The sequence below is a fragment of the Triturus cristatus genome, chromosome 3_2 (assembly GCF_964204655.1).
Source record: "Triturus cristatus chromosome 3_2, aTriCri1.1, whole genome shotgun sequence".
Classification (NCBI taxonomy): Eukaryota; Metazoa; Chordata; class Amphibia; order Caudata; family Salamandridae; genus Triturus; species Triturus cristatus.
In genome coordinates this window covers 1,166,656,704-1,166,683,847 of record NC_140584.1, presented here as the reverse complement: position 1 = coordinate 1,166,683,847, position 27,144 = coordinate 1,166,656,704, and the positions used below count along the sequence as shown (strand labels likewise).

The 27,144-nt window shown below is 45.0% G+C and overlaps 1 protein-coding gene across 2 annotated transcripts in view; it reads right to left on the bottom strand.

The window, feature by feature from the left end:
- Window positions 1-27,144, bottom strand: part of CTDSP1 (CTD small phosphatase 1) — a 168,925-nt gene that overhangs the window by 65,161 nt on the left and 76,620 nt on the right. The window contains exons 1-2 of one of the 2 annotated variants that reach the window (XM_085650029.1): window positions 24,899-25,076; window positions 15,466-15,614 (exon numbers count right to left, since the gene is read on the bottom strand). In XM_085650029.1, coding sequence (XP_085506155.1) covers window positions 15,466-15,614; window positions 24,899-25,022 — 273 coding nt within the window. In that variant the 5' untranslated portion in view covers window positions 25,023-25,076. Of the gene's footprint in view, window positions 1-15,465; window positions 15,615-24,898; window positions 25,077-27,144 lie in introns of those variants that run through there. The other variant, XM_085650030.1, reaches the window with a different exon arrangement.

The following is a 27,144-nucleotide window of genomic DNA, read 5'->3' as shown; positions in this document are numbered from 1 at the left end:
TATAATAAAGAGCAGCTCCCTCTCCCACCCCCCATCTGTTTAGTGGATTACGCCTCGACTTTATGTGCACATTTAGTAAAATGTCTGAAAAGTGAGTCATGGATTGTAATTGCAGATATTTGTAACTCTGCCAAAATATGACCATCTCCTGCACTAATGTTTTTTGCAGTTCAATCCTCCAGCACATTTACAGCTGGAAGCAGCTCGGATTTTATTTTTAGACGGTCTAGAGAGAAGCAACAGGCCCATGGTCGGAGATAAAGTGATTTTGCAAAGCCGTGCTTGGGAGGCTCGGAGGCTGATAATCTGGGATTTATTTCACAGATATCAGTTTCCAGTATATCCATGCAAGACCTCTTTCCACTACATCACCTTTGTTAGAATAAAGCATGGAGAAATCTACATTTAGAGACCTTCGTGGACCTGGGGTCATTTGGTCATGTTTCAGTGAAGTCTCCTGGACTGATGTGCTACTTAGGTCTGGCTTGACAGCACAGCTGTCGTCAAATGGGCAACAGAAAAAGATTGGGGAGTCGATTCATCGAAAATGCAAGCGGTGACTGAAGTGACATCAAAAACCCTTTGATCTTAATGACAAAGAAAGTGAGACATGACCCTTGACCCGGATTTTGTCTGGCAGACCGGTCATATGAACCTATGATCACAACATTTGGCATTGCTGAATAACTGCACGATTAGTAAAACAAAACAGACAAATATCGGTTGCCGATAACACAAATAATACGGCGCGGTCTTGATCTCTGAAAGTTCTGAGGCGAATACTTGCCCTGAATAGCAGGGAGGGAGTGAAGTGAGTGAGTCAGAGCTCTTCTGGGGGGCTTCTACCCCGTGAAAACTTTCGAAAGAACGTGGTGAAATAGCACATTTTATAAACCTATCTTCATATAAATTTGATAAAATGCCACAGGCGCTGAAAGGGCACTCATTAAATATTCAAATGTATTCGTGGTGTACCAAGCCAATGAAACCAGACGTTCCCCCATGTAAAAAATAATTTAAAAAAAAGAAATCCTCCATTGTGCCATGGTCAGCATTTGGTCATTGTGGCCCCATATATACAAAATGACAGAAAATATGCCAGTCGCAGAACTTTGCAATGTATACTGTCCATACACCCTAGGTGAACCTTTTGCCAAAAATAACCTCAATATGCCAAGGTCAGAATTTCTTCATGGCACCCACCATGCCAGACTGTCGACCTATGTGATAGAAATTACCTTTAGTGTGTCAATACCAGCATTTTGCCCACCGCTGTCAACATGCCACAAATTTCCTTTAGTCCTCAACTGTTTTTCCAGGGTGCCCTAATTTCATGAAAGGCCTGTAGGATGTCAGTATCCGTATTTTACCATGGGTGCCTTTATGCCCAAAATGACCCGCAATGAGCCACTTCCAGTATTTCGACACTGGTGCCAGTCATACTAAGCATTGCCTCAAGTAAGCCAGCACCGGTATTTTATTCTGGGTGTTTCTGTAAAACAAAAATGACGTTCAGTATGAGAGGGCCGATGGCAAACTCGCAAGCATCCCATCACATGCTCACTCTTAGCCACATTCACTCACTCGCACTCACTCACTCACCCATTTATTTATTCTCACTCACAATATCTTACACACTCCATATACTCACTCACTCACTTGCATTCACTCAATCTCACCCATTCTGACTCACTCGTACGTACTAACACTCAGCCTCACACCTACGTACACATAGATACATGCTCACACATACACATGCTCTCTCGCACACACACTCACCCGCAAGCACACACACAACATACATTTTAAACTAGTTTATCTTACCACAGCTGCTATCAAAGTTCCGGGTCCACTTCAGTAGGCTCCATGTTTTATTACACTAATAGGGGATATTATTTACGAACAGTATAATGAAAAGCGGCAGAAAATAAGTACGGCGGAGCTGCTCTTGTGTAAATGGGAGTGACTTTCACACCTCTGAAGCCAGGGTTGTAAAGGGAGTGTCTGGGGTTACACAGAGCAAGGCAGGGGTCAGGGCTGAGACCCCTGGTGAATCCTGCATGACATCCATTGGCCCACATGCTGGTTCACTGGAGCACAGCATTTCATTGGGCAGAAGTTGAAAATGAATGCCTGGATCGCACTTTTTTTTTTGCCATCGGGAAAGTGGATTCTCAATACAACAGGACTGAGTTGACGATGAAGTCATGAGAAAGTCAACAGGTGCGAGGAATTATTGTGAACGCGCATGTTAAGCTACCAGCCATCAAAGGGTGGACCATTCAACACTCGGATTGAGATTAGCAATGGGCTCATTTTTGTTCGGCCCCTTTGAGGGGGTGGTAGACTGGTTTGCCCATTGTCATTCTCTACATATTTGTAACTTTTGGACTGTTATTTTATGACTGGGTGCCTGATGGTTGCCAGCTCATGAATATAGCAGGCATGAGTTGGTTATGGTAAGAGAGAAGTGATGAAGGGTACAGGCTTGATTGGTTCATGGTGATAAGTTAGGCTAGGACTAAGCGGTTTTTAATGAAAAGTTATATCAAGAGGGTACGATAGATCTTTCTAATGTGACACTAATTTGTTAAAACCAATACGCCTTTACATTAGGGTTGGTAATGATGCACTGTGTCAAAGATTGTCGATAGATAATTTGTTAAATGAAATCTCGTAGATTACAGTAATACTAAGGATTTTGGTGTCGATCGCCCGCTATGACAAACTCTAGGGGTACGACATTTGCACTGCGAGAATCCCTCTTCGTCTCTCGGAGGAGAGATTATGTATTATTTTACCAAATGTAGTTCTGTAAATATGGTTTATTTTATTATGGTTTGCCGATGACTGCCTTGTGGGAAGCTTATGCTCAGCACACAAGGCCTGAGCTCGTATGTTGAAAAGTCTTAGATAAGACTATAGACTGGATTGGTTCATTGGAAAAACTATGCCAGATGCCGTAAGTTTAATATGTTTATTATAAAAAACGTAGAACAAAGGCAGTAGGCTCGATTTATGCACTGTGAAAAGCATATGCTTGAGCCAAAAGACCTTTAATCAAATCAAAGATACTTTACTTAGACAATCAAATCCATTAAAGTGCCAAGTAGAGTTAAAGGAATGATCGATATCTCATTTTTTACAGCATTATGTAGATGAGTAGTCAAAAAGATCAAATTGCCAATCATACAGGATCAATGAAAGTAATCTGAATATTTTAAAATACATTTCAATAACCAGCTTATGACTAAGAAATGTGGACATTGCATAGTTTTAGTGCACTGTTCAGATTACGGCCTTGTGGTTTGAGATAAAAACTAATAAAATCTTCGAAATTAGACCATGTAAGCTAGTTATTTCTGTTCGTGCTGCATCAATAAATATCTGTGATTTGAGTAAAATAAGCTGTTTAGCACATATTTCATAGCTATGTGAAATTTATCTGTGGCTCTACAGAAGTTTGCAACTACACCGCTGCTTCTTTTAAGATTCTGGATTTTCTCTTGATAGTTTATCTGTAACGTCCTGAAATGTTATACGTTTGGCGATCGCTTGCAGCTGTGCATTATTCAATAAGGGTCTGACAGCAGATCATAAGGTCTGTGACCCCTTGTAATCCACAGATGCCAAAGAAATCTTCTGAGATCTTCAAGGACAGTGGATCATATGCAGAGCAGGTGTGTTATTGATTCTTGAAATAGACCACATAGTGAACATATTTTAGTCTCGGTTTTAGTTGCCCGTGGAGGTGGTAAGTCTAGAGATGAAACGCAGCCCATCCAGAAATGCAGGAATTTTATTTTGCAATATGTTGAGAACGGTTCCATGATTTATTTTTGGGGACCTTTTCTATCATAACCAGGGTGGTATGTTCTCTTTTAGCAAACGCCCTGTGATCAGATACAAAGGATTTGATTTTTACTTTTCTGTTCAGCGCAGTTTTAAACTCTCGATGCGGTAGTTTTACATTCCACAGCTCCACCGAGCCGGTTAGCTCCAGTTCTTCAGAGAGCATATGCCCAACATTTGGATGGCGTAAGCTATTGGCGAGTGATACTAAAATCCAAATTAGATTTTTTAGTAATACTTGCTCTGCTCCTTGCATCTGTAAAGGGGAGGGGATCATGTGGACCCCCCAGCCAAGCATTTTCTAAGCCCCATGGACCCTATTCCCCAGGGCCGATTCAGCTATAAAATTGGAAGGGGGGCATAAGGCCCTCCATGCGCAAGCTTTTTCTTGGACTCAGGGTCCCCTTCTCTGGGGCCGATCATTTCTAATGGGGGGCTTCCCTCCCCAAGCCACAGTATGGTCCCAGGGACCCCATCCCTTGGTTCAGTGTCAGTGTCCCGGGAACCCCATCCCTCGCGACACCATTGTTTCCCTGCCGCAAGAGCACTGGCAGGGAAGAATTCTGCGCCACCACCCGGCAGGAGCAGAAAGGCTCCTGCCTGGTGGGACAATAAATATTTTTCCCTGGCCACGCTCTCACTGCCAAACCACAGCCCCTTTCCACGGACAGCCACCGAGGGGAACAGGTTGTTTTGTGATACGTAATTTTGATGTCTCCACAATACGTTTTGGGCCCTTGCCTGTCGTGGGTACTTGGCCGACCCACACGAGTGAGGTACCATTTTTATTGGGATATCTGGGAGAAGGCTGGGTGGTAGGAAATGTGTTTCAGCCCAGTGATCCCACAACTTTCTCACACAGAATTTGAGAAAAATGTGATTTTTTCCCCCAGCAACGTTTGAGGTTTGCAGGGAATTTTGAGTAGGAAAGAGTTGGGGGGGGTGGGGGGGGTCCACGCAAGCCATACCTCCCCGGACTCACCTGGGTGTCTAGCTTTCAGAAATGTGTGGTTTTAGTAGGTTTCCCTAGATGGCCGCCAAACCCGGGGCATAAACCGAGGTGCCCCACTCCTTGCAAAACCAGGTTGTTTTGCGATGGGTAATCTTGATGTCTCCACAATAGGTTTTGGGCCCTTGGCTGCCGCGGGTACTTGGCCGATCCACACGAGCGAGGCAAAGTTTTTAATCGGGAGACCTGGGGGGACGCTGGGTGGCAGGACATTTGTGTCAGCCCAATGATCCCACAATTTTCCTACACAGAAATGTGGGGAAAAAATTACATTTTTTTTAAAACTAAATTTGTGGTTTGCAGGGGATTCTGGGTAGGAAATCGTTAAGGGATCCATAAAAGTCACACCTCCCTGGACTCCTCAGGCTGTCTAGTTTTCAGAAATGTCTGGGTTTGGTAGGTTAGCCTAGATGGCCACTGAGCCCGGGACAAAAGAAGTGCAGGGGACTCCCTCGCAAAACCTAGTCTTTTTGTGATCATAATTTTGAAGTCTTCACAGCACGTTTTGGGACATTTCTTGTTGCGGGCACAATGCCTAACCACACAAGTGAGGTGCCATTTTTATTGGATGTTTTGGGGAAATGCTGGGTGGGTGGAAATTTGTGGCTCCCTGTTGATTTCATACCTTTCCATCCCAGAAATGTGAGGAAAATGTGTTTTTTTCTGACCAAGTTTGTGGTTTGCCAGGGATTCTGGGTAACAGAACATGGTGAGAGCCAGAGAAGTCACCCCATCCTAGATTCTCCTGGGTGTCTAGTTAAAAAAAAAAAAAAAAATACAGGTTTGCTAGGTGTCCTAAGGTGCCAGCTGAGCTAGGGTCCAAAAACCACAGCTAGGCGCATTGCAAAAAAAAAATAGGTCAGTGCATAGTGGGCTTTCTGACACCCGGGGAGGAGGGAGGGGTGGGGGGAGAAGAGTGCAAATCAAGGGCTATTGCCCCGATATGCCGCCAAGGGGGGGGGGGGGGGGGCGGAAGACACTGGCCATTTCTTTGGGGGGGAGGGGGGGGCATTGGCATGCCTAGTCTGGGCAACCCCCACCCCTATGTATTAAAAAAAAAAATCCTTGGTGCCTAGTGGGCTTGTGCCCCCCTCCCCCGGGGGGGGGGGTGGACAAGCATCAGAGGGGTTAACAGGCCTGACCACCCTACCTCTGTGCAACCTTGCCTACGCGCTCCAGCAGCAACGCGATGCCTCGAAGTGCTATCCTAGTATGGTGCACCGGATGCAGCCTATAGAACTTAGTCTGATTCTCTCTGGTGCACTGTGGCTTGCACTAGTGCCGGGTCTCTCTTCCAATAACCAATGCATGCCACGCACCCCTCACACGCTGTTGTTGTGAGTACCTAGGGGTCCACGACCCAAGATTGAAGCATGTTCTACCCTTGGGTCTGCCGGCAGAGACCCTGGGGGATGGACTCTTGGTTTGGGGCACGGCTTCTATGCGACCCAGTGAGGACTGCGTGTGGTTTTCGGTGACTGAGGCTGAAAAGCACTTTGGCAGGATCCGCCTTGGCACACTAACCCCATGAAGGGCACTTGTGTTTCTGCAACCCTTGAGCTAGCTAGCATCTGCGGACCGGTCACCGCCTGACAGGGCATCTGCCCTCTCCCTACTGGGTTAGAGGTCAGAGGGCGCGACATTCGAGGCAGTTCTTAGACGTGGGCTTCAGCACGGTGCAGACAAAATATTTACATGTTATTGCTGAATATTCACTGCTGGAGATGTGTGACGAGGGGGTAAATAACGCGGATTCCTGGAGTCTGGTCTGGGGAGGTAGCTTCAAGCCACCATGGCCGCTGCTGGTCGACATCATCCAGTGTCATTTATTGATGTAAAGGAGGGGTCCAAGTTTTACAAACATTTGGTAGTTACCTGGAACCTCACTGGGGCTCCGATAATCCATAGAGTACGTGCACATGTACTACATGCAGACAGCAAACTGCAGCCTTCGCAGATGCCGGCGCGAGGGAGGTCATGGCAGTACAACACGCTTCTATCTCTCTCTCTGATCCTCCAGTAGAATGTCTGAATGAATGCCCCCTCCCTTCCACAGCGCCGAGCACCAGGGACGTGAGGTGAGTCACCGAGGGGCGGGACGAGACAGCTGCTCCGGCCGGGGCTCACGTTTCCACGGTCCCCCTCGGGTTGGAACTGCGGCGTCTCCATGCAGTGCGCACTCAATGCCGCCAGGTGGCAGCAATGGGCAAAGTTATAGTGAAAGTAAAGTGAGTTCGAGTTTGAAAGATCTTGGTGGACTGTCACATCCATGAGTCGGAGTGTGTGACGAAGGAATTTGGGGTTTTATAAATCTGGATTCAGAGTGGGTGGACAATCATTACCTTTCCCTGCCAGAAAAGAGTGCTTTCCACAGATGCCTCCATCTCAATGCACGTTTATGGTTCAAATGCGATGGAGACACTTCGAGGATTGATGTTATATTGATCAATGGTTCTAAGCAGGGGCGTAAAACGGGTCAGTAAAACGGGGGGAGAGAGTTTTAGAGTTTCCACCAATCAATCGGGCATATCATGTTAAAATACTTTATATGAGAATAACGCGTGAGGGGGGTTAAGAGGGAGGGGGAGGAGTGCGGATGGTTAGGGGCACTTAAACCCCATCATTTTATAAAATAACAAACATGTTTTAAGACCTTCAAAACAGAGACGAGAGAGCGAGTGGGTGCGCTTTTGTCTGTGTGTATTTAAAATTCCAGGTGTCTTCGGTCGATGGAGCTAAAAAACTTGTTAGTGGAGAAGACTGCTGGATATCTCATGAAACCAAACCGCCCTCCTCGCGTGATGCTGCAAACAGAAGCCGAGATACAAGACTACAAAGCTCCAATGTGACACATGCCTGGTGACCTGAAGAAATCACGTCATGGCATGCCTGAGTGCGTTCATCCACCACATGACCAGGGCCAGACTGGGAACTGACACCGGCCCTGGCAAAGGGCTTGGCCGGCCCCCTGGGGCATTGGGGGTGCGGCCGAGGATTTTGCCAGGGCCGGTTTAGGCCGATTTTGTTACAGGAGCCGATATTGCAGCTATCCTGCAAAAACGGCCCCCCCCAGGGGCCCAAAACCAGCCCCCACCCTGTCAGCCCAACGGGGAAAAACCCGGTGCCCGCTGCAGTCAGTCCGGCCCTGCACATGACAAACACAGACACACATGGAGACGTGTACCCAGGGTTTTAAGTGGGATGAAAAAAACTGGGGGTCTCAAAGGGGCGTGGCCAATGTAATTAGGGGCATGGCTTAAAACACATAAGCTAAAAATCTGTGCTTAGCATAGTGTGCCGCCAACTTGTATTTTGCTGTTTGCCATTGCATCCAGATATATGACACAAGTAACATCACACGTACAACAAGTCAGGACTATTGGCTTTGTCAATGGTTGTTAGTTGCATAAGATAAATAAGCAGCAACTATGGCTTGTATATAGTATTGAAAAAGCTTCCACTTAAAGCCCTGGTGGCACCACGACAATGTTGCTGCTCCTGAGTTTCAAAAAGAGAAGGGAAATCCAGAGAGAAAATGACTCTTAAAGGTTTTCCCTTCCCCTACAACGCTTACCTGGCATGATGTCATGCCGTAACTTCTCCACTAGTGAGAAGTGAGCAGCGCACATCGATGTGCATGTGCACACTGTAGTACGGAAAAAAACGGACCGCCTGTGCCAGGGCCCAAAACAGATCCCGATAGAGACCAGTTTCGAGGCCCCTTTTAAACAAGCATTGGCATAGCTAATAGGTCTTGCTTTTGGGACCTTATAAGTATTTATTTATGCAGCACAATTTCTTTGGTGCAACAACAACTGTTGCATGGCAAAACACAGGGTCCCAAAGGCGAGACATGTTGGCTATGCCAATGCTTGTCTGATGGTGGAAGGAGTTCTGTAACTTGAACACCTCGTCCCCACAAAGGGAGGTTGGTATGGAGAGGAATGTCACTGCATTTACCCGAGAGGGGACCAGCCTTCAGATTGTGGCTTCTTTGTCGGCAGAGGCTGCTAAACAGATACACTTGATTGATACTTCTGGTGTCAAGCACTTATTCTGTGGTGACTGGACTTGAGTGCGTCTTGGTGACTAGATGAGGTCATACTATCCCGGGGTGGTGACAGAGGTGGCTGCCACTTGGGAGGTTCACACGGTGTAGTCGCTGTGCCCCTACGAGCCTCAGAATTAGGTATGCTTGCTGTTCCATGCTGTACGCCGTACATTTGATCTAATCAGAATTGGTGACAAGTGAATATGGACCGGTTTTACTGTGTGTGGACCCAGCGAAGAGGAGCTGCCTATCGACCCGAACTGCCGACTTTGGAAGTGCAGAACCAAGTTCGAGTCGGGCGTTGGCGCAGTAACCTTTGATTCCAGCAAAACGAGTAATGTCCGTGACAGAAAAATATGAACCTGTGTCATGTTATCCGGTGCTCCTGTAACTCGCTCCAGTGTTCCAAGCTCTCGTGCTATGTAAAGCAGCAAAAACAAGCAGGAAGTGGGATAAGGGAGGGGATAGGGCACATCGCACCCTGAAGGGGAGAGAGGCACGCAGGCTGGCAAATGGTGTGCACTTTCGCGGCTGCTTTGATGTTCTCAGTGGCCGTGCGGCTCACTGAGAACATCAAAGCGGCCGCGAAATGATCACGCAGGCTGCCAAATGGTGCGCACGCCCGGCGCACATGCACTTTAGTTGGCGGCCTGAAAGCACTAGTTTGCACTTCCAAATCCCCAGTTTACAAAAGCTCTCGCGAGAGCAGCGCTAAAGCGCTGGCTCAGGCGAGACCTAAAAACTGCCGGTGCTCAGACCCGGTGACACCCGGCCCACTTAAAGCCCTGCGTGTATTATAAAACGTGCATTAAAAGACCCAGCAACCACAATACTGACATGACACGGACAGCGGCCAAAGAGAAGTCTATCGAGATGGTGCTTGAGTGCCAGGATTCAGAGCAAGACACAGCCTACCGCGCAGACTCTGGGCTGGACACAGCTTTTTATTGCTTCGTAAAGTTATTTCACTTTTTGCTAATGTCTGGTTTCTCCAGATGAGACCTTCAAGGTTGCACACACCGCAGATTTAGAATTTTTTTTACAGGTTTTGACCCCCTATAAAAGCAATGATAACAATCGTAACACTGTAGCAGCAGAACCAAGGAAATCCCAGATGGGCCCGGTAGAGCCATGGAGAACTGGAGCTGCAACCTCCGAGGACCCAGGATGTGAGCTGGTTGGACAGAGGATGCCGGTAAAGTACTCCCAGGCAGGATAAGTGAAGCCACCAGGAACTGAGCAGAGTCCTCCAAGGAGGACCCTGGTGAGCAGGTCGGACACAGGATGCCAGTAAGGGACTCCCAGGCAGGACCAGTGAAGCCACCAGGAACTGAGCTGAGTCCTCCAAGGAGGACCCTGGTGAGCAGGTCGGACACAGGATGCCTGTAATGGACTCCCAGGCAGGACGGGTAAAGCCACCAGGAACTGAGCTGCATCCTCCAAGAGGCCCCCTTGGGAGCTGATCGGACAGGAGAAGGTAAGGGGCTACTTACTGGTTGTGTGTGAAGAAGCTACTACTGCATCCACCGGGGACCCACCAGTGTGCGGCCAGTTTGAAAATGCAACGCATGTTCAGAATCCAAAATCAGAAGAAACCCTACACCCTTGTTGGACACTCGAGAAAATCTTGTTCGATACTTAAATTGTTTAGCATCAGTGCAGTGTTTTACCTGCAGTATGGACAGCACCAGCTTTAAGAAAACCCTTCTAAAGTGAGTGTCTCCCCTTCGGACACTGACCCAGCAGATACTCATGCTTGATGACCACAACTTCTGGATCAACAAAGAACCTGCGACATGCCACGGAGGCAGCTGAAGGATGTCCATCCCAGGCTCATTTTACACGATTGACCTCATTCCACTTACAAAGGCCAGATGTGAACCTAATCGAGTGCCCGATTCACTAACCTGACCAGTTACTGGACAACGATCAGCTGACTAAAATGGACCACAGGATCTAGGTCAAGCAGAACCCACCCACGACTCGCTCATCTACGAGGAATCTCCCCAGTTTCCAAGAGCCTTTGAACTTCTCCACGTAACACTACAGACATCAAATACCTGCTCAGAACATTACTAAACTCTTGAAGAAACAGGACCTACTCAGCGTGGGGACTGAAACGGAGCCCCAAGTCGGTAAAGAAAGGTCTTATTCCATTGTGGATCCAAACGCTACATCATCAGCGGTACAAGTCCCGGTCTGAGACAGACCAACTATGCACTGCTAGGGACTCTGTAAAGCGCATGGCGACCCGAAAGCATCCCAGTGCTGATAGAAAGAGAGACACTGCACCAATACCAGAGGCATCACCTAAAAAGTCAGTTCTTAAAAAGCCAGGTATTGAGGGATTTTCGAAAACTCAACTCGCTCATGGAACGAACTGCCGGGGGGGGGGTAGAGGGGCTGCATTCTAGAGCTTGGCCTCGTTAAAGCCAATAGAGCAGCCTCTCACAGCAGGATTCACGGGAGGGCGGTGGTCCAATTCTATCCACGTAAAGGATACATCGTATACTTCGAAACCACTGACTGAAGCCCTGGTCAACACCCTACATGCGGGGTACAAGACAGGCCCTTGAGGCGCAGCTGGGTCTCCAGGCTTCATGAAGCCCCCTTCAGCCCATGGTCTAATAATTTTCTTGAGATACAGGTGTGTTGGGCCGCTCACCACATTCTGCAGGGGTCTCATCATTTTGTGTTACGTCACTGTCTACTTAGTACCAAACACCAGCACTAACAATAGAATGCGGTCACCTATCCATCTATAAAACCACTTCTCCTCGTTCCAGCCACTGAACATTGACCAAGTCCTAAAGGAAGCTGCAAGCATCCAACCTCCAAGCAGAGCGGGCACTTGTATCATGAGAAGGATCACATATGAGCGACGACAGCAACAAATGGAGTCAAGAGCCGCTTCCCAGAGTACAAGAGAGGGTATAAACAACAGCAGCGTGGAACCACAGAGGCCATGGCGTCAACACTTGGGAATTCAGCAGCAGCTCTGATCCTAACGAGCATGTCTTCTGCATGTGTCACAGTGGACCACACCACCATGCAAAGACTGCCGCACAACAGGCCTTCGATAGCCAACGCAACCGTGGGATGGATTCACATCTTTCCCATCAATCGTGCTCTACAGATAAAGAGAAGCTGATTTCCCTTATTCACCACGACTGTGTCCAGTGTGGTTCCTAGAAGTCTAAAATTGTTCAACTATCATTTAAAAGAAGATCTATTACTTTATTAATTTTGCAAAGAAGACAAACAGACAAAATCAAATCAACAAATTAACGAGAAAGAGAGCTGTAGTATACATACATTGCTCTTCAGTGGTGCACCTAATATTGGGACGTGATATACAATACAGATCATTACAGCAATTGACAGTCAGACATTTATCAACTGAATAGGAATTTATCTAACCTTGTACCCATGATCAAACGAGAGCTAGCTTATACAGGCTGAGTAACTCTGGTATAATCCCCAGACATTTTTAGGTCTACTCTGCGGGGGGTAGTAGCTCATTATATAACTTTTTTGTGTGTTGCAGAACAGCATGTCCCTAGACCATTGGGTGACAGAAGGAGGAAGACCACGGGCCCAATGTATAGCAACCCTACGCTTAGCAAGCAATAATCCTATATCTACTAATCTCTGGATATCTTTCCGGACTTGCTTAGAGTAACCTAGAAGAGCCAACATAGGGTCTGGGGCCAAGCGTTCTCCTATGATATCACTCAAGAGTTTGGAATAAGAGTGCCCAGTATTTTGCAATATTAGGACACAGCCAAGCTAAGTATATGAATCCACTGTGGTCTGCGCTACATCTCTCACAACTCGCCGTATCCCTGAGGCCATATCGGTGCAGCCGAGCCGGGGTATAATATACCCTATTAAGGAACTTAAAGTGGATGAGTCTATGACGACCATTTAATCAACACTTTCCTCGTGGCTTCACAACAATAGCGCCATGCATCTTCATCTAAAGTGACTTTCAAGTCCGATTGCCACCACAATCTGGCCTTAATGTAAACATTCTTACGATAGTCTTGTGCCATGCAATAAATCTTGGAGACCAAATGACAGGGGGATTCTGCCTGCAACAACAATGAAAAAGAACCCACATCTGGAGGTTCTAACAGTTCTTCCCCAAGCAGGTCACGAAGCGCGTCTGACTCTGTAAGAATGGATGACCACCAGCGGAGTTATAGCTGATCTATTATTTCTTCCCAGCTGCGTCCCTTGCCATCTTCAAATAGCTCTCCTATTTTTTAAATGCCCAACAGCGCCAGCGTAATACTTCTGGCTCGTTAAGCACTGGCAGCCACTGACCGTGCTCTATTGGGGCGAGTGGGGAGTAAAACATTGAGGCTGCTGGTCTCTTAAGTAAGTTCTGCCAAGCATGGGAAGTGGCATTGATAGAGTCCAAGAGACCGGTGCATTGATGCAGCACTGCAACTAAAGAGGAGGGTGCCGCCGCCACCCGTTCAATGTGTAAGTGAGGAGTGGGGGGGGGATTGTTGATGCAACCAATAAAAAGCATGGTAGCACTGTGCCACTCGTAGTTAAACTAGAATTAATGGATACTTCTACCCTCCAAGAAGTGTAATCACCAAGAATGTAGATTACTGCTCAAATATAACACAACTCTTCCAAGATACCCCATGACGTGGCAGGCGGTGCACTCGCTTGGAATAAAGAGCAGCTGTAGTGATGCCCCTGAACCACAATAAAAGGTTTCTGCAGAGGACACCCCTACCCCTCAAGTCCACTGAGGGAGGAGGAGACCAGAAAGCTTCAGACACATCCTCCTTTGAGTGAAAGACTGCTGCACTGAAAACACAGGACAAAGCAAAGAGAACAGGGTCCCCAAAGGAGTACGTTACAATAATCCATCCCTTAGTTACGAAGGACATCATTAAATAAAACATCATTCGTTGAAGTGAAGAGAAGGGACCTTCGTAGTCAAAGTCAATTATATAAATCACAATTTTACTACACATTTATCTTTTATCTAGTTGTTTTGGCACATCAGGACAAATGAATGGTGACAAAACCGTGTATTTAAAAAAAAAAAAAAAAAAAAGATAGAACAGCAATACAGGTAGGGTATGGCACAGTGACCAGTAGGTAAAAAAAAAAATGAAAATATAATAAAAACACATTAAACAGCACCCAATTTCCCTTAGGTGTAATATATCCGTTTGACAATTGGGGCCGGCTGCAAACAATGCTCTAGTTCCTGCTGACGATGCACCTCGACATAAAGCCTCCATTTTAGAAATGTTTTGAGCTGTAGTGTCATTCAGAAACCCTTCTACATTTTCAACCTCACAGGCACCGATGGTGACCCTCTTAAGGGGCTCTGTGCATCTGTCCTGAGGAGGACCCGGTCCAAAAGCGGGAAATAAAGGTTGAAACGTGGATATTCCTCACTCGGCGAATCAAAGATATTCTTGATACACCTTCTGATTCATTAATGCCAATTATGAGGGTTTTTTTGTATTTGTTATTAGGTTTTCACTCATTGGTTACTCACTGTTCATGGCTTCGTATTCTACATTGCTTAATCTTTTGGAACACAGTGTTTAACTATTCGACTATCTTAGGCCAAGAGAATGAGTATCTAAGATTTATGTGCATTAATCTTGTGATATACAGTTTACTTGGACTAGACCGGTCCCTTCTCTTCCGGACTATCGAAAGATGTATAATTCACTGGTGTCCTTGGTGATAAAAAAATGTAAATGACTCTTTGAGAACCCTGTCCTATCTTCTCTATAATTAACCTGGTAACCACCTGGAATCCCGGGCCTTCTTTGTCGCATGACACCATCTGTAAACATAGATGTGCACCTATGTAGAATAATGGCGAACCCCCTCCTAGAATATGGTATATATAGAAGGAAGGCCATCTGCATCAGTTCACAATCAATGACACCTGGGGGTCAGGTAACGGAGTGCGAACCTTTGACCTCTGGCACACATGAAGGCACATGGTCAAGAAGGCATCACTTGCTAATCAAAATGCTCAAATGCCCCGGCGGCAGCAAGCGGAATACCAGCTGGAACCGAGAAAAGTCCATATTTGATACCACGTAAAACACCACATCATTGGTTCCTCAGCCTTGTCCAAGGATTAGCGACTATGCTTAAAGTCTAGGAACTGGAGTCATTTGGGCCTGAGAATATTTAACAATATCACCTGAACTCTGAGGGTTCCACATCAAATCGAGGGGCGAGAATCTTCTGTGCATCGTGGAGAAACATCTGATCGATCTCCATAACCTATTAGTGAACTGCATCCCACTGAGATGCCAGAGATCCTGCAATTTCTTGACCAGATGGTCCAACTCTTGTTGCATCAAATACAGAAACCAAATACCAACAAGGCCCAGGTCTCATCTCAAGCCAAGATATCAACAAACCTTCCAGAAGGGTCTGGTGACCACACCGTTCAGGCAAGCCTTTAGATAATACAGGCCTAAAAGCACAAACACACCTTGTCCAACAGGCGGAGAGCAACAACTGGACTCATTTTGCCGAAGTGTCTTACCTTGGAGACTGTTCCATTTTCTTCCACCAGGAGCGGTGCATTATTGTTAACTGGAAGGGGCTCCGAATCGTCATTACATAAACAGCAAAAGAGCGAATGAAATATACTGCGGTTTCGAGGCTTCTTGGAAGACGACTGACTACGCGAACCTGCAATAGAGAGAGAGAGTGGGTAGTTAAAAATGTGTTTGAACCAACTTGGAATCAGGTGCTATATTTCTGTTGCAATTCAACTGAAGATTAGAAGGCCATAAAACACATTTAATAGAGTGCCAAAGATAAAATTGCATCAAAAGTGCAGATTGTGTGAAAAGTTCTCAAAAAGCAGACTTAAGATGGCAGTAACTGCTAGCACAGCTTGTCAGGGAGGGGGGCATGATTGTGTAGTGGACCGCACTGTTGGCCAACTCCTTATAAACACTTCAAGGAAGAGGATAACCGTGAGCATCAAAGATCTCATCTTTGGCAATAGTTTAGTGCTTCGTGGAATACTAAATATGCGGCAGTACGTGGTCGTACCTGAGGAACCTTAGCTCATGATCAGGCCACGGCATTGTCAGAAGAGTTTGTATGCTGGGGAAGGTCATGGTTGCACATGCTTCAGGGCAACAGTTCACTTTGCAGATATAGTTTGAGGATAGCCACAGCCTTGCCCCTGTGGTAGAACACTGTCCATACAAAACTACAGTATTTGAATAGTAGAGCCTAACCAGCATAATGCCTACTGGTTCCTCAGGTCCTCTTGTTAACAACAGTACCCACCACACATACCGCCCACCAACTCGAGAGGAGCCGGGAAAAGGCCAATTTTATTTGTTTTCTCCAAAATAATATTTAGTCAATTTAGGTTCTTACGTTTTAAAATTTCCATATCCTCTTTCCCGGATTTCTTTTAAATATTCTGGAAAAGTGACGCTTAAGGGTACCACTTGTTTAGGGTTTGGATAGGGAGGTCTCCAAAATGAATTCTGAAAGTTTTCTGTTACAAATAAAAGCACAAGAGACCGGCAGGCAGGCAGCTAGATGAGGAAAAATACAAAGTATATAAACCCTGAATTACTCAGATGTAGAAAGTTGTGTTCTTTTAAGGTAAAACCATGTTGTAAAAGGTGTAGTTTTTAGAACAATTCAGGACCCCATTTCCCACGGCACTATGGGAAAACGATTCCAAATCATCAAAACAAGCCAAGATCAAAAGTACCGGAGACTTAAATGACAATAAACCAACAAAAAGACATCAAGGGAGTGGGGCAGTCAGTGTCCAAGAGAGCACCATCTTCAAACCTGCTCCAGGGAGTGGAGCGCGCTGTATTGTTTACACATGGGATAGAGCCTGGCTAAAAACCATCATTCAACCTCATTCAGGCACAGCAGTGTGTGGGTTCATCAAACACCCATGCGGGCACAGCCTACTCATTCCCTCCATAGCACAGAGGCCTGCTTTGCATTGGTTAGCACTGAATGTCAACAGACAGACAGTGCCCTCCCGCCCTCTGCTCTTGATAGGAGCATGGGTGTCAGGGTTTCAACACTCTGCCCACTGGCAGAATACGTTTCCATCTCACAAAGAATAGTGCAACTCCAGGGCAGTGACATGTTGTGCAACCATGACCCGGAAGGAGAATCATTGGTCTGCCACTGTCCTGCAGCTCCGACCTAGTCAGTCCTCTGAGAAATCACAAGGACGGGCCAACAGCACACTCTTGGGTCCTCTCCAACTTAACCCCACCTGGTCCTCAGATATGCAGACCAGAGAAGGTGGGAAGTGCAAGTCAATAGGAAGGGTGCAACAACAAACTGTGCCCGTTCATGTTCATCCCAGACCTACAGAAGAGATAGCAAGAGATCGGCACTCTCTTCCCTACCACTCACATCCGTCACGAAGCCTAGAGAGCTGCTGTCTACTTACGGATAGCGATTACAACCCTGTAAGTCACACGGCATACGCAGTGCAGACACTTGAACAACTGTAAACTCCCTCTGCTCTGGGTGTAGCCTGGGTCCAGATTCACACGGTTCATACAGGCACATTTTGTGCAGGGACAACAGGATAAGATAGGAGTACTACCAACTGCATAGAGGTCAAGCGTCTATGTCACAGCGGTAGGTGTGTTGCACGTACTCAGGATACCAGCTCCTCCAGGATCACTGCCGACGATACTCTACAAGCTTCATGTGTACAGATTAATTAGACTGATTGTGAGACCCCTTCACACCATTCCAATAATTAACATACTATCCACACTTCTATGGGCATGATCTTAAGAGGCCATTTCCATCACCCTGGTCTTTCAATAAATATTCAAACTGTGTACCAAAACACACTACACTCTCTGGTACACAAGAGGGGGAGGCAGAAAGCCCATAGACGATGGAGCGTCTCAGAGCCAGTCCCTGACCCGCAAATAACTTTTGGTCTTAGCTCTTCTAGGTGATGAAACAGTTTGGAGCTGCAGACAAGCAGAGCAGAACTCCAACCAGTTAACTGAAGTCCACAGTGCAACCCCACATTAGGTTATAAACACCATCATGCCAACATGACTTCAAGTAGGTTCCTCCACTCTTGTGGCCACAAGCCTCTACCCCATCTTGATGAACTATGTCTGCTTCTTAAAAACAAGCTGCACTGAGGCTTTGACTTCTACTTGACTAAAGAAAATTAATTTGTAGGTGCCATGGAATGCCACCTTAGCTCTATTGTAAAGACTGGCATAACTGCTAGCAACTCTGCACCTTAGAGGTCTACCTACAACAGACATGGTTCACAAAAAGAGGCGCACAGCCACCAGACTGACCTCATCCTCCACCCCTTTGCACTTCAGGCCTCAGGACAGTATTCCAAAGGATCGGCTGCTCCTCTATGTTCAGTTGCACGAGGGACCAAGGAGAGGCTGCAATGCTGGTCATTGCCAAACTCAGAAGGATGGTCCTGGCATCAAGAAGTGAACCCCATTCTCCCATGCAAACTGACAAAAAAGGGCACACTTGGAGGCGCCCCAAGGACCTCTACGGAAAGCTGCATCCACAGGTATTTAGTATTACCCCAAGATGCTTTTCAATTCTTTTCTTCAGCTTGATGTGGGGTGCATATTTCAGTGCTATGCAGAATACACCCTGAATTTCCTGAGAGTCTATGATTCTGAAAGACATCGCCAACGGTGTGATCTAATAGTGAGAGTACTTCCTATGCACGGTGATGCATCCCCTACAACCTTCCTAGATTTCTGCACCGAGTGCTCTGTGATTGGAAAGTTATTGCTATGGTCCCCTCCGGTCAAAGGTGCCTTCAGCATCTATGTTGCCAAAGACCCAGTGGTAAGTCCCAGCATCTATCTCGGTCATGCCCTAACTTTACCAAATAGATTAGCTGGCCATCCAGCAGAAGATGCAAAGAAAACGTACTGCTTTCTCTACTTGTCAGACCTCCACGCTGTGTTCCACAAACTGGGTTAAGATGACGCTGTTTCCTGGAGTCCCCCAGGAAATTGAGTTTGCAGCACCTCATTCACCCCCATGCATCAACGGCAAAAGCATCCCAATATTGAGCCAGGAGTCCTGGGATCTTCTCTTGGCCAGAAGTTCAAAAGGCCAATTAAGCTTGACGCGCATCTCAGATATTCAGGCCCTACCTTAACTATGGCCATGTTATCCACAAGACCGCCTTTCCCAGTTCTTCACCCTATTTTTAAGGTCGGTTCCTAAGGATAAAAAGTAATAGCTAGGAGGCAAAAATGACGCACTTTCTACACAAGGGCCATGGCAAACCCTGAAGTCCAGCATTCAGGCTTCTGTTCTTAGCATACCACGTGCTACATTGCCTCCATTACATCACATGACCACGACGTGACCAGTTACGTCCCTCCCTTTAAGCAGCATCATACTTGTTCCCACCAACAGAAGCAATCAGCGAGTGTACCTTTAAAGGTTTTGGAGTTGTTGCAGGACGTTGTGATGTGCTGGGACACCATCTGCACTTGAAGCCGTGGGACATGTCCCGATCATGGAACGTGGGTTTGCAACATCAGCACTAACTTGACTGACTCGGACCACAGTGGTCCTCCATTTGACCACATTAGGCCCAATTAGGGTTGAAGCGGGAAGGAAAAAGACCCAAGCCCTCAGTTTTTCAGTTACTCACTCCTACAGACCTACCGGCCTAGCAGGTACTTGCACCTGGCCACTATATCCACCCCCAGGACTCGGGGAGCGGGCAGCATGCATCAGGAAGTCAAAGGCAGGTGAGCGGTTTGTCTATGTCTGGCACATTCTGCACTTGACCTGAAGTGATGAGAGTGATTAACTGCAGGAGGGAAAGGATAGAGGAGCACAGGAGGCCATGCACTGCTTGGGTGGGTGGGGGTGGCGGCGGTATCACACCGTTTCTCTGCTGCATTTTCTGTAATCCAATGGCTGTGAGCAGGCGGTATGACCAGCTTTCGAACGAGGAGACTGTTGGAAAGACATCTGAGGGACCTTGTATTTGCTGCCTTTAAACCTTGATTCCCGCACTTTCTTCTTTCAGAAATGTGAACCTCAAAACCCAAGATTAAACTAAATTTACATCTCCATATTTATTTTTGCTTTTTTTTTATAGTTATTGTATTATTTAAATGAATAATGATCAATCTTGACATCCTTTGATATATCACAAACTATCCTACAATCTAATAGTCAACCGTCAATAGTCCACATTACCAAGAACAAACTATTAAATCCGGTTTCTTCAATATAGTTAAGTTTCAATAGCAAAAGCACCAAGCTTTGCAGTGGCTAATCATTGGGACTTTGATGTGTCAAAGGAGAACAGAAGTGTTGTTACGACTGCATTACTCAGCTCTGCAAATTCACCTACTGCAAATTTGCCTACTGCTCCCTTCACATAAGACAAGCAACTATAGCATTCAGAATCTATTTAGGACTAGGATGTTCTGCAAGACGGTTGGAACAAATGATAGCTTTTCAGTTCATTCTCACAATACTGTTTTTAATTTTGATGTGAATGACTTGAGATCTCTGCAAATTAAACTGATCTTAAAGCACTTTCCTCTTTACCTAAAAACTCGGATACCAAACTTAATAAAGGTATCACTCCAAATTTAATTACCGCTACTCTTTCTGTTTTGGATCACTATGCTACCCTGCCATCATATCCCATTCTGATAGTCTTGGGCGCCATAACAGACACCTTCTCGAAGACGAGTAATACTTTGATTCATTGAACACTACTGCTGATGCTCATGTGACTTCTCTAAAGCCCATTGCATCACATGAAGAAGCTATAAACATGGCCTTAAGTCGGGTAACCTCTTATGATTAAAACTGGTTCCATCTTTAATAATTCAGAGAACTATTCAATTACTGATAACGTTTTTGAAATCCACTACAACTAAACAAGTATCCACAAAATTGTAATCTAATTAAATTAGCTCACCCCCAAGAATTTTAGCCTAAGCAACCCCACTGATCAATCAAGTATCCAACCGGAGGATCTCACAGTGAATGAAATGTATTTTTCAAATTCCAACCCACATCATGAAAGTTTTGGCAAGAATATGCAACAGGAACTGGCACTGGAAGCACAGATATTTCTTCAAGATGAAAAAGATGATGCTGGTCCTATAAGCCACATTTAAGAAAGCGCAGATTTAAAAAGCTTCGAATTTTAAATAAAGAAAGCACAAACAAAAGAAGGTAACGACTGATTTCATTTGGGCGCAAACCACTTCAACTTCAACTCATATCTTATCCAGTTTTTAACAAGACAGCTGGTTGGGGAGGAACAATGTCGGTCTGTTGCTCACACAGAGTTTGAGACGAAAAGCACATCATCTGAGAATGCTCTTCATACATTCATTCTGCCAGCCACAACTACAATTGTTACGAACAACTTCCCATTAAAGGAAAAATAAATGAATAGCAACAAAGATGGTATATTTAATTCTAATAGTATCAACAGAACCATTTCTGAAGTTTGTGATCAACTTTGAATCTAGGGCTTGTAAATCAGATAGTCGGATTATTAAATGCTTGTTGGCATGGGTAGTCTCCTGGCAAAACACCTACAGTCTGATAAGAACTAAAACGAGACCACATCATCAGTTGACCCAAGTATCAATAAATTACCACTTGGTTCTCACCTACAGTCCACAGTTCTTGGGATTAATCCAGAGCTTACTACCCTGCTTGAATGACCAAACTACTAACCATAGCTCCTGATGCTTCATTCTTCATCCCGAGTGTGGCTGGAATTGTGTCGGGACCCAAACTGATCTCACCCCCCTGTATTCAGCTGAAGGACAGCATGATGTCCTAAAGAGGTGAAACGTCCTAAGATTGTTGCCCTCGTATCCGGAGATCAAAGAGTTAAAATCAAAAGATCTATTAAGAGTAGACTTTATATCAAATAAGTCATCGTCTAACAATACAATAGATTATTATTTTTTTAAACAATTTTTATTGAATAGTTGCTCAGTACACAATGATAGGTTCAAACATTCAATATCACGACTGGCATTACAAGGAGAGAAGCATATCACTTTCTCTGCACCCATAAAAGTAAAAAAAAAAAAATCACCAACGGCATATAATTTTACAACAGTCACAGCGTGGTACAGTTCAGAATATATTCTAATCCTTTTCATTAACCTAACCTTGGTCCCTCTAGGACACCCCTATATTGACCTCTGTAAACAACAGACTATCTTGAACATGCTATTATCGGGTACACAAAATATGGAAGAGACAATCAGTCTTCTTAGCTATGGTGATAGCAAACAAAACCTCCCTAAATCAACTTTCCTTTGATTTTAAGACCCAAAACCTATCATCGACTAACTCTCAGGAGCATAACATCCATGTGAACGGTGGAGGACATATTACGACTTTTAGTGGCCTACAAGGCCTCATTTCCTAACATCGTTGACTATTAAGTGCCCAAAGCTGGCCACATTAAACAATGGGGGCATATTAGCTACAATTCTGCAAAGTGTAACAAGCTCAAAACTACTCTCACCAACTCCCTTAACTCAAGATCCAACCTACATTTGAGATGTGGCCATACTGAATTCTATTTTCTCCACAAATCTGCTGCTGAAAACTCGCTAGTTCTGAAAGGCAATTAAACATGAGGCAAAACCTGAAGTAACATTTAAATTACTTTTCTAATTTTGGTCTTCAAGAATCACAGAAGTGAACTAATTTTACATTTAACAACTTTGCTATATTTAAAACCTACGCCTCAAATGTTTGAAGTAGCAAACCCAGTGGCAGCATACTCACCTTGGTCAATTCCGCTTTAGGTATGCAGGGATCAGAATTAAGAATCAACTATAAATTCATATTTGGCTGTTACATTTGAGTCCTTATGTGGACCGATGTTTAAACAGAAATAATTAATTATTTAAGTGGACTTCCTTCCACAGCTTAGTAAAAACAATGTAGGTTAACAACTGGTCCCATCTGAAACTGTACATTCAAATGCATTAGTAAGAATTACTGGGGATTTAAATGCCAATCTGGTAAGTAATCACCGCTTTATGTGCTTGTATCACAATTATTTGGCCATCAGTATAGTATACCACAGACATTGTTTACTGTAAGACCTCAATCAGCAGCTGATAATCTTCTACTTTTGACCATAAATGCCTTGGGATTCCACGGTTTCAATGGTCGATATAGGGCTGAACAACCTGCCAAAGGCACTCCTTTTTCTCATGGTGGTGGTTCAATTTTAGATGACACTTTATTACATATCTAATTTCTACTGTTATTCTAGTTCTGAAATTAGTTGCCGAATGGAAGAGACTACAATTCTCAATTTTTGTGTGTAGATTTGGCCCATTCAGCTTATATAAATAAATCAGAGTCTCTTAGTAATGCTTCCAATTATTACAAATATTAGAAAAATGCAGTGGAATCATTGTCTAACTAAACAGTTGGCTCTTTTACTGATTTTCCAATGCAATGTTTGTCAAATTAGAGGAATTTGATTGTAGCTCTTTTTAAATACTTGTCTATTGACAAATCTTGTAATGAATTTCAAAAGAATGGCCATAAATAAGCAAGATTTGACTTGTCAATCACTTATGCAAAACGGTAGTACAGGAGGGAATGGCACATGTATCTTAAAGTCAGGGAAAATGATGTAATAATATAAGTAAAACCACAACACACTTCTTTTAAGAAGAAACTCATTTGCCCGACATTAATTGAAACTGGAAGGAGGACAGCTCCAGAAGCAATAGATCGGATTTTTAACTCCGAAATTAATAGACATTGAAGCTGTTTTGTGTATTTTTTTTTGCCAAGTGAACATTTGTTTTCATCAACGGTTGAAAAGGATCAGATTTAATATTTGTTTTTTATGTATACATTTTATCTTCATACATGCGATTTTTGTTTTTACTTTGAATGATTATCTTTATCTATACAGTAAAGATAATATTACCACAGCATCGCCTCTACTACATCATTGTCCAGAACACCAATAAAAAAACAACAAGCAACCCACTTTACATACACGCTTTTAAACTCACCCCCACCCTCTTCCTCTTCCTCGCTCTCTGTATCATCTGCCAGTGTCAGAACTCTCCTGGAGGTTACTGCGCGACAGCTTCATGATGTCCTCCTGTATTATTTCCTATAGTCAATGTGGTACCAGCACTAATATGGGGCCTAAATGCTAAGATGCTCAACTTAGAGAAAACACTTCAGAAAAGTAAAGGAGTGGGAATTTGGAAATGGGAAGGGGTGATCCAAAAGTTAAGAGTAAGTAACAGTGAACAAAAAGACGCACAGGGGGGGGAAAGGCAATACAGGGAAAAGGTGAGGGAGTGCTGACACAGAAGGGGCAATGGGCAACATCTTTGGTCAACGAGCAAAGGTGGCAGACATCAGGCAAACAATGCTTTGTGTGCAGATGTGCTCATTGTGAAAGGGCAGAAACCCCTCCCTCACAGTGAAGTTAGCCAATGGCTGAAGGGGGCGGACCCACTGCCTCTCGGTGTATACTGGAGTGGGTGGAAGGAATGTGGCTGACCCAATAATAGGACAATGGATGAAGAGGGCTGGCTGACAGCCTCTATTAGGAAGTATATTAGATCTATAATATTAGTAAAATCAAAAGGGTCTGGCTCATGGCAGAGCTAAAAAGGGATGTTGCGTAGAAAGGGGAAGAGGAGTGGAAGGTGTGAAGGAGACTAGGAAGTAAAAGGAAGCGAATGGCAAAAAAATAGGGGGAAGCAGACAAAGAGGGGCAATGATCAGAAAGCTAGTATGACAAGGGTGTGTGACAGACAAAGGACTAACAAAAGTCAGAAGAGAAAAGAAGTAGGATGGCGTCAGTGAACGCTACTGTAAGCTAGAACGCGGTAGAGGAAATTAAGGGATTAGCACTTTCACATATTCAACAAATCACGCAAAGTCTAATAACTTACCTTTTATACACCTAAAAAAAGATGCTAGAAGATGGAGAGCATTTGTGCATTTTCCAGTGTGATCATGGATATGCGCACACTCGCCAACACAGGACAGCAGAAGGTGAATCACTAAGTCACTCATTCGCTCATCACGTGACACATATTTCAGCCAAACTAAACTGGCTGGAAGGGGAGGCCTTCAAACACAACAGACGCATTTCACATTGGTCCAAGAGGAATTGTGGTTGTCACCATGGAGTCTCCACCACTGACTGTGGTCTTCTGTCATCAGAGCATTGTGAACCGTCCACGTGTCAGCCAATCAGAATTCAGATCATCACAATAGAAAATGGTGCCCTAAGAGGAGGTGTGACAATAAGTGGTAGCATTTTTGATCCTCTCAGATCTTAACTGCAAGAGGGAGAGGTGCAGAGGAGATGGCGCGGGGTGGCAAAGATCGTTCCACGGATGACGACAGGAACATACATTCATAAACCATAGAAGCGAGAGGATTAGACCAAGGTGCAGCCCTGATTCTGTTGCAACCATCATCTGAACAAAGCTGCGCTCCCATCAGTGGAAGCCAGTGGGTGCAAGCCAAGGGTGTACAATCTGAAAAGGTGGACTGCTGGCCCACAAGGCCAGTCAGAAAATTCTAAAGGAGGACTCTTATTAGAAGGGCAAAGCCCAAGTATTATGGGCTGTAAGAAAAACTAGAAAATAAATAAAACCTCACAAATGTATAAACTCTGAGGTAGGAAGTAATTTATAAACAAGTAAGCTGTAGGGGATTCTAGGGAACTCAGACCCAACACATCTCCCTCCTCAATCACCACAAAGGCAAGACACCTAGGGGACTCCCTCATTCACAACCATAAAAGGACAGCTAGGGAACCCGGACCAATCACATCTCCGTCCTTCACAGACAGGACACCTAGGGATCTCAGACCCAACTCATAGTCTTTGTAGTACAGACGCGGTACAAAGCAAGGAACAGAAATATATGGACTCGCATACTTTAAGAATATGGCAAATATGTCACCAATCAGTGGGTTTAGAAACTATAGCTACTTGTCGCAAATAGGTCAATGTTGTGTTCATTTCAGTACAAGCAAAAGTATTTAGATAAAAACAGCAATTTAACAGGCATGGAACTAAGAGTTAGGATTATAAAGAAAGCAGGTAGCGGGGCTCTTTGCTGGTAAGCGTAGCGAAAGGCGTTCGTAGGAGGTACCTTACAGTGGCGAGTACGATCTTTGGGACGATAGTGAGATGTAGATCACAGCAGGAGTAGTCAATAGTTGCTTCATCATAGCAGTGGACACAGGGTAGCAGATATTTAATCTGAGCAGAATTCATATTGAAAAGGTGAGTGCCAAGTGTGCAGCGCTAGATGCGGGAGTAGATGATGTAATTGGAGACCCGCTCATGGGCACCAACATTTATATTGGTTTGAAAGCTATAAAATATATGTCATCCCAACCACTGGATACAGGGCACCTTTTAAGACACTTGATTCCCTCCCTACTCAGTACCTTACTTCCATCCTTGCCCCATTTTACACCATCCAGACACTAATGGGGGTAGGCCAGCTTCCATTTGAATGTTGTGGGACGCTTCGCAATCAGAAGGAATAGGTTTCGAAAACGAGCAGCTGGCTTGTTCTTTTTGGGGCACTTGAATAAGCCCAACGCACAAACTCCCCAGCTTTTCATGTTATGTTAACAAGTTTTGTAAAGCGCAGCCTATACCCGAAGGAGTCTTGGCACTGATAGCTGAAGCAGAGTAAAAAGGGGAACACGGGAGAACAGTCATCTGTTGAAAAGCCAGGTCTTAAGAAGTAATCTGAATGCTTGTAAAGAAGGTGTGGATCTGATGTGGCGAGGCAGCGTATTCCAGAGTCTGGTGGCACCGGTAAGGAAGCCGCTGACGCCCCATTTGATTTTCTTGAATCTAAAGGGGGTCACTTTGTAGGTTCCCAAGGATCTGAGGTTCCTGTTGGGGGTATACCAAGAGATGGCTTTTTTTTAGGAATTCGGGACCCATACCATGTAGGGCCTTAAAAGCGAGACAGAGGGCTTTAAATGCATTTGATTCCGGGTGGTGAGCCAGTGTCGTTCTTTGATAGCAGAAGATCCTGACAGATGTTTAGGGAGACCGAGCAGTACTCTGGCGGCGCAGTTTGAGGACCCGCAGTTTATTAATGTATTGTTTCTGGAGGTTGATATACAGACCATCACAATCAATTTAGGATAAAATGAGGG